This window comes from Geotrypetes seraphini, chromosome 3 (assembly GCF_902459505.1).
Source record: "Geotrypetes seraphini chromosome 3, aGeoSer1.1, whole genome shotgun sequence".
NCBI lineage: Eukaryota > Metazoa > Chordata > Amphibia > Gymnophiona > Dermophiidae > Geotrypetes > Geotrypetes seraphini.
The window spans coordinates 73,975,483-73,989,361 of NC_047086.1; the positions used below are offsets into that span (position 1 = coordinate 73,975,483).

At 39.3% G+C, this 13,879-nt stretch overlaps 1 protein-coding gene across 1 annotated transcript in view; it reads left to right on the forward strand.

Annotated features, from left to right (window-relative positions):
- The window catches only part of CSMD1 (CUB and Sushi multiple domains 1), a 2,397,241-nt gene that overhangs the window by 1,973,644 nt on the left and 409,718 nt on the right, over positions 1-13,879 (forward strand). The window contains exons 37-39 of the mRNA XM_033936341.1: positions 1,272-1,376; positions 4,807-4,925; positions 9,755-9,824. Coding sequence (XP_033792232.1) covers positions 1,272-1,376; positions 4,807-4,925; positions 9,755-9,824 — 294 coding nt within the window. The remainder of the gene's footprint in view (positions 1-1,271; positions 1,377-4,806; positions 4,926-9,754; positions 9,825-13,879) is intronic.

The following is a 13,879-nucleotide window of genomic DNA, read 5'->3' on the forward strand; positions in this document are numbered from 1 at the left end:
AAGCAATCTTCCTACACTCCTGCTCCGTGCAGAGCCGTCATCAAAAATGGCTGCCATGAGTTCCCGTTGTAGTCTCGTGAGACCATGGGAACTCACAGCAGCCATTTTTGATGATGGCTCTGCACGGGGCAGGAGTGTACGAAGATTGTTTCTGCCATGCATCACCGCTAGACCACCACGTAAGGACAATTCACTGGGGGGGGGGGGGTCCCAGCACAAAAAACACGAATAGTCGAAACCACAGGTGCTGAAACCACAAATAAGGAGGGAGGAGTATATTTGTTTTTTGGAAAGAAAGCAACTTGGTTGAAATACCATGACTCATGAGAGAACAAAGCAAGAGAGTATTTACACATAGGAGAGTTGTAACATGCTGGGTAGCATCAGCTCAAATAAACCAAATGTACAATATAGTGGAAGCAGATAGTGTGTAGCAGTGCTGACGGACAATATTTTTATTTTTCATTGCATTCTGCTTCCCAATCTATTTAGCTTTTATTGTGATTTAATATTGTTTCTTTTTCCCCTCACCATTCTTGGAATTTTGTTATATCTTAATAATTGTTTAGCTAGCCTTCGGGACAGATAGGGAAGCCTTAAGTACCTGTATTTTATTGTAACCACTCAGATCTGTAACATGCTTACGCAGTATATCAAATATTAATAAAACACACAAACAAACAATCAGGGAGACGGTGAACATTAAAAAAGGCACCTGACGCTTGAATCTGTGAAGGAAAAATAAGTATGTATAAACGCTTTCTTAAGTGACTGAGTACGGCGAAAAAGTCACAAAATGTGCTATTTAAATTATGTGAATTAGTTTAAATGGCACGGACTCAGAGTGTTGTCTAGTGCCACCTAAATTTAGGAGCCCCCTCTCCCTCCCTGATACCTAAGAAAGTGGGCGTGGTTAGGGGGTGGAGAAAAGGCAGGGTTGACTTAGGCGTCGCTAGGCATCCGAGTTAGGCGCTGGTAAAGCAGGTCAGACAAAACCAGCGCCTACCTTCAGTACGCCTAGCAATTGATTGACAACCCCATGGAGCGGTGCCTACAACGTAGGCACCATTTATAGAATATGGCCCTTCGTGCTTAGTATTAGGAGCCAAGCCATAGAAATAGAGGGTAAGAAACCTTGGCAGACCTGAACCTTTCCATATACTGAAATTAAATCTTGCCTGCGTACCTAGAGTGGGGAAGAATCTATATGCAAACTTTTTTTTCCAATTTTGCTTCATAACCAAACATTTAGTACTATTATTTTTTTCTAGGTACCACTGTGCCAGCCTTATTGAACAGCACATCAAATCAACTTTACTTGCACTTCCATTCAGATATCAGTGTGGCGGCAGCTGGCTTTCATCTGGAGTACAAAAGTAAGATTGTCTATTGGGATGTGATTATTGAAAAAATGTTTCCTTTTTACTGTCTAATACTACGAATCCTGCTTCAAAGTGAACTTCAGGCTTTGCTGAAAAGCAGACCTAGCTTTGTTAAAAAATAAAACCCTGACTGAACAAGGAAAAAAATGTGGTAATGTGTAATTTAGTAGAAATTGAAAAGATTTTGGATTTAGTTCATGCCTTTTTAGTAGTAACTTAAGGCAGGTTAATTCAGGTGCAGCAGATTTTTTTTCCCCCTGTTCTTGGAGGGCTCACTATCTAATACCCCCCTCCCCTTTTACAATACCGAAAAAGTGATTTTCAGCAAAGGCCGGCGTGTTGAATGCTCTGCACTGCTCCCGACACTCATAGAGTTCCTATGAGCATTGGGAGCAGCGCAGAGAATTCAGCATGCCAACCTGCACTAACAACACTTCTGCAGTTTTGTAACAAGGGGGGTAAGTTTGTGTCTCAGACAATAGAGGCTTAGGGGGTCTTTTGACTAAGTACACAAAGTTCTGTACTTAACACACAATAACGGAGGAGTATATCACCACCATAGTACTACTGCTAAAGGTCATGTTTCTATATAAGGGTAATCACTGTCTTTATGTGGTAACATAAGCCCTAGAAGAAAAATACTCTTGTGGAAACTGTGTGGCAGAATAGCTGATTAAATCAAACTGTACTAGCTAGACCAGTGTCTTAAAAACTTTCCAGCTTCGGCACACTAAATCCAGTGCTTTGGCTGGAAGGCACCCAGAAGTGAGCGAACATAATCGCGTCGATGTCCGTGCATGCATGGAGGCCCATCTGGCCACGACTCGCTTCGGTGGAGGGATCCGGGAGGTGCGGGGAGAGGCACGTCCTGTAGGCAGTCAACCAGCGTGGATGACTCTCCTCCTTGCCAGTTTGCAATACACTGAGCTAGACTAGTGCTAATGTGTCCTCCACAGTAACATTCTTAGATGGGCATTAAATGATGGGATAACTTGGACCACCACTCTAAAATCATAAACTGGCAGCATAGATTTTAATCTTATCAGCATCCTCAGATTATAAAAAGATGAACATACAATCTGCTTAACTTCTTCACCCATAGATAGCCTAGGATCAATTGGAACACCTAGATTCCTAACTGTTTGATTCACTGATAATCTTTCTCTGCAAACATCACACTGTAAACCACACCATGGGGATGCATTTCCGATGACAATTATCTCCATCTTCATTCCGTTCCATTTCAATTTATGCTTCTTCATCCAGTCATCCACTTCACACATATACTGTCCAACTCTAACTGAAATATCTAATTGAAGCCATGCTTATGTGCACTTTCCTACTTGTTTCTCAATTAAGAGTCATGAAGAAATATATATCTATGGAAATAGATCTTTAAAGTGTCTTTTCTGCAAAACACTTTAAAACAACCTGCATAGCTATGCAGCAAAATATAGTAGTGTTTCCTTACCAGAATTTTTTTTTTTAACTGAAATAATTAGAGGTAAAAGAACAGCTCAATACAGCTATGTAATCATAATAGCAATTTTATTTTATATTTTATTTAATATTTTTTTAGATAGTACAATAAAGTATACAGAATATCAAAATCCCTAAAGGAACATAATCTACCTAATCGTACCAGCAAAATTTCAGGGAGATTCTATTTAAATTATGTAAGCAATCCTTATTATAATTTATTCTAGCAAAGACCTTTTGTAAAACACTTCTAAGGCTGTAGGAAAAACGCACATTCAGTGGAAAGTAACATGCTGCATAAAAAGAAATGCATGGTCAAAAACTGTAAGATATCACTTATGGCTTTGAATTTGTAAAGTGTTGATTCACATGTTAGTGGAAAGTTTGCAACCTAAGCATGAAAGTGCTGCCACTTAACACATGCAAATGTTAAATTGTACAAAGTTTGCCATCCTAGGGAAGCCAATTATGGAGCAAACTCAATTCTTTGCATTTTAAGATGGTTTTGAGGTAGCAGACAGATAAACACAATTGACTTGTTTTACTCCTTCAAATCCCAGGTTCCAAATAGGTAGTTAGCTTATGGGTACCTCATAGAGGGTGTAACGGTGGCTAATGTTTGGCTTTTAGGACATTGACATATTTCTCAGACAAAATAAAAAAATATATACATGTATCCTTTTCATGCCCATGCTAAGCATGATCAGATTATGCCCCTTTTGGGAACCACTGGTATATACTGTAGTTTTAAATCTGTCCTGGGGGAATCCTAGTCAGTAAATCTGCAATGAATATTTACGAGATTGATTTGCATGCATTGCTTCCACTACATGCAAATTTTTCTCTTGCATGTTCAATAATTTTGGGGGATCACACACTAATGCTTCCAATAGAGTGTGACAATTAACAAAATAATGCATAAACATTTAACTTTACCCATTTTGTAGGTGGTAAGGGTTCATGTACTAATCCTATGCTAATATGTTGGCGTGCGAGGTAATATACCATACCATACCCCTTTTTTTCTATACCACAAGTTTCGACAAGGATTCAGTGCGGTTTACAATAAGATTTTTAACCAGTGATCATGAACAATGAGATATAGATTGAGGAGGTAGAATGTTTTTGCTGTTCAAGCTACATGTTCGAAGAGAAGAAAGCGTCTTTAGCATTTTTCTAAAGTTGTAATATGTGTCCAGTTGACGCAGGTGCTGTGGGAGGCCATTCCAAATTTTGGGCCCTTGAAATGCCTAGGTAGATTCATGTGGCTATGTAACACTGGGATTTATTTATTTACAGGAATTAAATATACCACTGTACAGTAACATCAGAGTAGTTTACTTACCAGAATTAATGTACAGAACATAAGGAATAACATAAACCACCATTAGAGATAAGTATAAAGGAGAGGAATGTTATTGCACAATTAATTTTAATAAAATCAATGGCCTTTTATGAAACTGCGATAGCAATTTCTAGCATTGGGAGCTGTGCTGAGTGGCCCACGCTGCTCCTGATGGTCTTTGAGTTCCTATGAGCGTCGGGAGCAGCGCGAGCCATTCAGTGCAGCTCCCCGTGCTAGAAACTGTTATTGCAGTTTTGTAAAAGAGGGGGAAAGTCTTGGTTTGAAAACTTTCAAGTAACTGAAATTTTACATGTTTTATTATATTGTCCACTATATATATCCCTCACCTCTTCCCTTTAACAATCACAAGATCCGATTCAAAAATGTAACTTCAAGAACTTGATATAATTCTTATTGTCAACCACATAGATTCCTTGTAGAGAACTGCAGGATATAAGACACTATTGTATTTCATATACAGACGTTCAAGTTTTAGAATTCACATGGTTGCTCTGTTAGGTTGAGAAGTAATTGTAGATATTAAAATGCATTCACATGATGTTTACAATTTCATATTATCTTTGACACTTATCTTTCTAGCTGTGGGTCTTGCTGCTTGTCCTGAACCATTCTTACCTAGCAATGGTATTAAAACTGGAGATCGATATATGGTGAATGACGTGGTATCTTTTCAGTGTGAGCCAGGATACACTTTGCAGGTATTTTATATTTCTTTCACATTATTTATCACACCAACTCCTTTTCTGACTAAATCTCACTGGCTTCCAATTAACCACCGTATTACTTTTAAAATTTTACTCCTAGTATTTAGAACCCTTTCCACTAATGAACCCCAATTTAGTAATAATTTACTCATCCCTTATAGTACGTCGCGGTCTCTCCGGTCCACTAATCAAAAGCTCATGGTAGTCCCCTCCTTGAAAATTATTGGAACTCGACGACAAGATATGTTTTCAGTGATGGCTCCGCAACTTTGGAACACTTTACCTCAGCATGTAAGATAGGAAAATAATTTGAGTCGTTTTAAAAGTAACTTAAAGAGTTTCCTTTTTAAAGATGCTTTTAATCTTTAAATTATGTTTAAATTTTACATTACTTTCTTTCAGGTTTACATTTTTCCCTCCCTAATGTTTTTTCCTTTTATGGTTCTCTTCTGTACTTTAAAATATTTAATTGTACTTCTGTCCCTCTTTACCTTGTGTATTGATTAGTCTGTAAGCTTGTCGGTCTAACCCATTATTTTAAATTTTAAACGATATGTTTAAATATATGCTTCTTTTAATTAATGTTGTATCTCGCTTAGTAAAACTAAATAAGCGATTCATCAAACTAAAATAAAACTTGAAACTTGTTATGTAAATTAGTTCTGGTTTTGTTTCTAATGAGGTCGATATTCAGACCAAATTAGATATTTTAGTAGAAATCTTCACTCTAGTCTTTGAGGCCAATTTTTAACAGAAATACATCCAGATAAAATTAATTAGATAGGCAGCTGTGTTCTTCAGGGCAGCTAACTGAGTGCATATTTTATAAAGGCACATAGGCACCTATATTGTCTTCATAATATAGGAATAAAATAGGTGTCTTGTTTTAAAATTACTCCCTAACTAGAAAGTGCCGATGTTTATACTATCAGACTGAATTAGAGGTCTGCATGGGAACGGGGATCGCGGGAATCCCACTGGAGTCCCACAGGAATCCCCCCTAACCCATGGGACTCCCACGGGGACCCCCCTCTGGTCCACGGGGCCCCCCTCTAGCCAACGGGACTCCCACGGGGATGAAAGGCTTTGGAAGCAGAGTTCGTCCATATAATATAATGGCCACGTCAGCCTTAGTAAAAGAGGGGGTTTATAAGTTAATTACCTGAACAGAAAACACAAAAAGGGTTCCACCAAAGAGATTCCACAAGGAAAACAGCAGCGCAAACACAAAAGAAACTGTGGAATTGATGATCCTGTCAGAAGTAATTGCTGCTTTTTATGGGGACGGGTGGGGATGGAGGTAATTCCTTGTGGGGATGGGTGGGGACGGAGAGGTTCCTGACAGGGACGGGCAGGGATGGGTGGGATTTCTGTCCCCGCGCAACTCTCTAGACTGAACTTCTTGTAAAACCTACCCTTGCCTTCTCCAGGTAGAGGCTGACTGAATTTCATTTTCTATTTCAGTTACAACGCTGAATCCAGCACCAGATCCATTTTACGCTTGAATTCAGTTTGATATAAAAATTAATTAAAATATTATCCAATTTTTCAGTTTCAGATGAAAATAACTATATACCTTTTTTCAAATAACTTTATTAATTTTGTAGTAATTATAAAAGAAAGCAATTAAACAACAATATAACAATAACTTGGCATATAGGATGATGTCATGTTGTATTAAATTAGATAAAATAGCTTAATTGGTGGTATAACAGTAATTGTTATTAAATGTTATTATAATATAAGTCAAGCTGAGCCTAGGTTTTATGAAAGAAGGAATGATTGCATAACTTTGGGTTACCCAGATTTTCGGGAATGAAAATCTGGACCCATGGCCCTGCCCCCAGGCCCGCCCTGTTCCACCCGTGTCATGCCCTGTTCCACCCCCAGCCCTGTCTCCAGCCTCGCCCCCCTCAACATGGTCGCTTGTCGGGAGGGCATCTGCTGGTGTGACTCGATGATATTGCACACATGCGTGCATGAGTGTGACATCACCGCATTGCATCCATGCATGCGCAGATGCCATCCCAACATAGCTGCTAACTGGAAAGCTTTTCACACCCCAAACAAAGTGCCGGATTATTAAAAAAACATCCGGAACCCCAGAAATTTCCTCAAAAAAGAGGACATGTCCAGAGAAATCCGGATATCTGGTAACCCTATCATGACTATGCGTTTCTTATGTTCTTATGCATCTTTGCTGGAACCAAATATTTCTGCTTTGTTCTGTTTGTCTTTTGCCCCCCTGAACCCTCTTCAAATGCCTTTCCTTCAACACCCATGCCATCATGGGCCTAGTTTATAATCCCTGGTGGTTCATGATTGCAGTTGGTGCAGGAGCGATCCCTGGTTACTCCTGCCCATTCAGGGTCTGCTCTCAAAATGCATGTTGCAACCTGGGTATCACTCTTACCCTAATTATACCACTAGAACACCGGGGAATATACAATAGTCCGGGGGAGGGGGGGAGGAACTACTCTTTATATATATTTTTATTTACACAGCTTTGATCTTGTACAATAGTTTATATGGTAAATGGAATGCTCCAAATAAATGCCTTTCATACAAAATTCTTGCAGGAATTTAAGTCTGTAAATATGGGATTATAAACACTTTAAGAAATATATTCTCTGTGGAGTTATATCAGCTATCACTCAGAGTGTGACACAAAGTCAGTCTCTGAGAAAGCACTTTGGCTTTTAGTTTCAGTTTTCATTAGCTGTAGCCAATGTAAAGGGGTTGTGGATTTCATATACTTCCTTCCTGTACTACAACTAAATTAGTTTACATTTATTATATGCAGGCTTATATATATATATATATATATATATATATATATTTGATATAAAATTTATTTTGCTTGGAGGGAAAATACAGTCTTTCATTATTTAAATTATTATATTTTGGCTTGATAGAGGGATACAGATAGCAATCTCTGACAATCCCCAGAGCAACCAAACTTGAGGCTTTAGTTCTGGTTTTGGCCTAAACTATCATATAATTTGGGTGGCGGTTTTGGTTTCAGCAGAAACTGAAAAAAATCAGTTTTGGTCAGCCTCTATCTTTAGACTTGTCTTCATCTCACTCTTAATTTCTCCAGTCCTCTCCTCTCCCCTTAGCTCAAGCCCTACCCCTTAGTTCTAGGTCACCTCTCAGCTTTTTCACTGGCCCTATCTCAAGACATCTACACTTCCTGCTCCCAAGTCCTCCCATCCAAAGCTGTCTCTGGACAAACATGTAGAATAATGCATCTCTCCATCACTAGGCATGCAGGACAACCTTGTGGCTCCTTACTACAGATCTGCTCACTGACCATAAACTTACTATGTCCTTCAATCTCCCATGCTAGCATGCTCAAATTCTGAGCTGTAAATGTAGAATGTTGTGCAGATGAGGAATTGTGTATAAATTCTGCATTGGTCAGTTGTGCAGAAGACCCTGGGAGTAAACTGCTGAAAAAGCAATATTTGTGTTAAAAGTAAAAGAAAGAATGAGAAAATGAGAATGTAATATTTTGTACTTTGATACTTCTGAAGGAGTAATCATAATCACCAAATCTATTCTTCTGCCTGCTTCGAATAACAATATTGTAACTAAAATTTAATTGCATTTAAAAGACTTAGGGCTAGATTCACTAAGCTCACCGATCGTGTCCCGACCAGTTTGAGAGTGTTCCTCGACCCGATTCATTAACCTCCTGGCCGATCAACCTCCCACCAGATCCGATTTGCCCATGCAAATGAGGGGAAATGGCACGCAAAGTAGGAAGGCAGCGATTCACTAAACAGAAGAAAGAACACTGATTGGGCTGGCCAATTCAAAAAGAAGCGACTGCTGAGGCGGACCAGTCGCTGCCGACTCTCCTGCTCTCTGCCGCCCTGTCCCTGGTGTGCGAGCCCATGGTTTTAACCCGCAGTTTTAACCCACGGGTTAAAAGCGTGTTCCATCTGGCTGCAGCGTGTTCTGTTATCTGGCTAAAGCGTGTTCTGTAATGTGTTCCATAATCTGGCTAAAGCGTGTTCTGTTCTCCATTCAAAACTGCAGCCAACCCCTTTGTTTTGAACTCGCTTGTACGGTCTGCGCATGTGTCTGGATCGCTTTGCTTGTGATCCGTGGTGTCGCTGTGGGGCATGCCTCCGATCACATTAATTTGCATAGGGGCTAGTAGTAAATCGGTCGCCCGGCAAGACTCGGCCACGGATCGCCCAATAAAGGTGAGCTTAGTGAATCTAGCCCTTAAAGCCTATTTGTTAAGAAGGCAAGAATAATGGTTCTTAAAGTTATCTTTCTCTTGGAAGATAAAACATGGGTTACTTGTTGGTCACAAAAGGAAAATTAATTAATTCATCTGGTGACTTTTCACCTTAATGATAACAACAATAAAATTGTTTCCCTTATATTTATCAATTTAAGGTGTAGGGAGGGAGGGATTTTATTATTACATGTTTTATATGATAATGGAATATATGGGAAGGAGGGGTGGGATAGGGGAGGGGATAAGAATTTATGAAATGTATCAATGATTGTTTGTAAGTGATGTATTTATTGTTAATGTGAATGAATATATTATAACACTTAATGTAATCTTGAAAATGAATAAAGAATATTTAAAACAAAAAAAACAATAGTTGCAACTTCAATTATAGCTGAAATGCTTCAAATTTCTTAATTTTTGTTCCACATGCTTCTGATTACATCTTTGCTTTATATTCCATGCAGCAAAATTACACAAAAAGACTAAAGTAAAATAGAACAAATATCACAAATATTTTATCAATAACAATTGTTTGTATGTTATTTACTCTTTTTTTTTTTTTATACAGGGGCATTCTCACATTTCTTGCATGCCTGGAACAGTTCGCCGTTGGAATTATCCATCTCCTCTGTGTATTGGTAGGTTCTCATTTTTTGCCTTAGCTCTTCATTATCCTATGCCTTACTGAGTTATATTGCATTATGGTTATGTAGCTTTCACACAAAGTAGCTCCAAAACTTCTCTGGCCCCTCTGTAATATAAATTTGCAGAAACACTGACAGTTGATTCATAAAACATTATGGCCCCTATTTACTGAAGTATGGCAGGTTGTTTCTAATTACTGCTTGTGTAATACACCACTGTCTCAACTGCTGGAAGAATTTCTTGTATTTTTGGAGCATTAATTTGCCCTTAACAAAGAAAAACGTTGCTGCTGCATATTCTGTATAATGTCTCAAAAGCTATATATTAATTAGGCACCTACTTTTAGCGCTAAAATGGAAGTTAAAGATAAGAGTCAACATGGGGAAAACAGCAATTAAGTGCCTGAGAACTGGGCATCTAAGTGTTCTAGAATGTAACTGCAAAGAAGGAATTCACATAGATGGGTCATGGACATTCCAACTATTTCAGTGCACACTGCATTGAATACTGCCAGTTAAGTGCCTAACTGCTACTTGTAATGCAAAGGGCAAAGGATTTCGGATGAAAGGTTTAAGAACATAAGAACATTAGAATTGCCGCTGCTGGGTCACACCAGTGGTCCATCGTGCCCAGCAGTTCACTTCTGCAGTGGCTCCCAGATCAAAGACCAGTGCCCTTACCAAGATCAGCCCCACCTGCGCACGCTCTAGTTCCGCAGGAACTTGTCTAACTTTGTCTTGAATCCCTGGAGGGTGTTTTCCCCTACGACAGCCTCCGGAAGAGAGTTCCAGTTTTCCACCACTCTCTGGGTGAAAAAGAACTTCTTTACCTTTGTACGGAATCTATCCCCTTTCAACTTTAGAGAGTGCCCTCTCGTTCTCCCTACCTTGGAGAGGGTGAACAACCTGTCTTTATCTACTAAGTCTATTCCCTTCATTATCTTGAATGTTTCGATCATGTCCCCTCTCAGTCTCCTCTTTTCAAGGGAGAAGAGACCCAGTTTCTCTAATCTCTCACTGTGCGGCAACTCCTCCAGCCCTTTAACCATTTTGGTCGCACTTCTCTGGACCCTTTCAAGTAGTACTAAGTCCTTTTTCATGTACAGTGACCAATGCTGGATGCAGCATTCCAGGTGAAGGCGTACCATGGCCCGGCACAGCGGCATGATAACCTTCTCCGATCTGTTCATGATCCCCTTCTTAATCATTCCAATCATTCTGTTTGCTCTTTTTGCTGCTGCCGCGCATTGCGCGGACAGCTTCATCGACTTGTCGACCAGTACTCCCAAGTCTCTTTCCTGGGGAGTCTCTCCTAGTACTGCGCCAGACATCCTGTATTCGTGTACAATATTTTTGTTACCAACATGCATCACCGTACACTTGTCCATTTTAAACTTCATTTGCCATGTCGCAGCCCATTTCTCGAGCGTGTTTATGTCCTGTTGCAGGTCTTCGCAATCCTCCTGCATCTTTACTATTCTGAATAACTTCGTATCATCTGTAAATTTAATCACCTCGCTCGTCGTTCCAATTTCCAGGTGGTTTATAAATACGTTGAAGAGCACAGGCCCAAGCACCGAACCCTGCGGCACTCCACTGGTGACGCTTTTTCAGTCTGAATATTGTCCATTTACCCCCACTCTTTGCTTTCTATCTGCCAACCAGTTTTTGATCCACGGGTATATTTCACCCTCAATCCCATGGCTCGCAATTTTTTGAAGTAGTCGTTCATGCGGGACCTTGTCAAATGCCTTCCTAAAATCCAGATATACAATGTCGACCGGGTCATACTCTGGTTACTAATTAATTGTAATAGGATGTCATCTACACCAGGGTTTCTCAACCTGTGGTACACATACCCTAGGGGGTACATGAACTGCCTGTTGGGGTACATGGGCTGACCGTCCCCCACCCACTGCTTGCTGCCCGCCCGCTTGCCACTGCCCACCCACCTGCCATACCCCCCACTGCTGCCACAACTCAGGGAAGGGAAGGGCCAGGCGAGTGCAGCGATTCCCCCCAATGTCAATTCAGCCCACTCTGCCTGCTAGGAGTTAACCCCTCCTATTGTAGAGTTGTATCTATCACTTCCCTTCCTATTGTTGGCCTCTTAATCCTAAATTGTAAATCACTATTCCCCAGTTCCTTTCGTTTCTAATAAGTCTAATTTTGTCTTAGTCCTAGTTTTACCCCCTCTTTATTTTATTTTAAGCCAAATTTCTATATTAGATTTTTTCAATTTTTAATATTGTAAACCGTCCAGATGCATGTGATGGTCGGTATATCAAGCCATAAATAAACTTGAAACTTAAACTTGAAATCTTGAATCGCGATCCAGAAATTCAGATTAGATTAGATAATTAAAATTTACATACACAACTTTCTATGAATATTCTATAAATTGGTGTACATTAATTCTACTGTATGGATATCAAAAGGAGCATGGGCAGGTCTTGGGCATTCCTAATAGGTATACTTTTATAGAATACGCTTGATCTGAGCACAATTTACCACAGGTGCAGGCATTTATGCCTGGTTTTCATTAGCATAAATGGGCACTTCTATATGTTAGTCACATGGTCAGACACTACGTTTATTTTAAAATCCAGTGGTTCTTAAACCGGTTCTAGTGGACTCCCAACCAGTCGGGTTTTCAAGTTATTCCTAATGAACACGCATGAAGTAGATTTGCATGCCGGTAAGCTCTATTATATCCAATAGTGTAGGTTTACAATTTCATTTATAGTTCCTACTTTATGCCATTCTATGATGGAATTTACCTTAAAACTTTACTTCTAAATTACTTTGATTATAGCTATTGCTAATATGTTATATTTAAATGTTAATGGAAGGAAGTCTTTACTTATATTAAAAAAACAAACCCCCAACATTATAATGTTACAGGAAACTCATCTGCCTGCAACAGAATGTCTTAAGATACAACTTCCCTGGCCTCTAGTCATGTTTGCTCCCCTTCCTTATACACAAAAGCTGGTATCTCTATATTAATTCACAAAACATTTCCTTTTACTATTAATTCTCAAAAGTATCCACAGATTGTCTTTGTTAAAAATAGTAAATATTTTTATACATACAGTATATGCTCCAAATATAGATAATCCAGATTTTTTCAGCAAATTGTCCCAACTTTTATTTGAAAATACTTTTGTTGTTGGAGGTAATTTTAATTCCTCCTTAGATCTAAATTTAAATAGACAGTCATCCACAAAATGTTCTAAATCTCATTCATGGACAGAGCTCCATAATCTCTTAATTATCAAATCTAAATCTTGCTGATCCATAGAGTTATACTTAGGGCTCCTTTTACTAAGCTGCGTTAAGGCATTAATGCGCAGAATAGCACACGCTACAATGCCACGTGCGCTAGACACTAATGCCAGCATTGAGCTGGCGTTTGTTCTAGCCGCGTAGTGCGGGGTTAGCGTGCTCTAATCTGCTGCATGCGCTAAAAACACTAGCACACCTTAGTAAATGGAGCCCTTAATCCTATTGGTAAAGATTATATTTTTGATTCTGCATCCCATAATACGTATACCTGAATAAATTTATTTTTACTATCAAAACCATTAATGTTCTCTTAGGCTTCCAGGGCTGGCGTCATGATTGTTGCAGTTTTTCAGGTCTTGCCACATCTGTGTAGGTAAAACTAACATTTCAGCCATCACATTGTGGCTTTCTTCAGAGTCTGCTGAGAGTTCTGCGGTTTGTCTTTATATATAGTGGGTCCTCAAACCCAATTGGCTGGAACTTGAGGTGACTGAGGCAGGAAAGACCACTTTTGTAGGCTGTTTTTAATTCCTAACTCTTACCAATGTCTGTTTTATCATCCCCTCTGTGAGAAATTCCCTAACCCTTTTTTGTCCCATTTGTCTGATTTGATTAGATTATAAACTCTTTGAGCAGGGATTGTCTTTTTTTATGTGCACTTTACAGTGCTGCATATGGCTGGCTGCAGTATAGAAATGATTATTAGTAATAGTAAGTCCGTTGGTCACCAATTTGAATTTGGGCAGAAAAGTTTGTTGGTC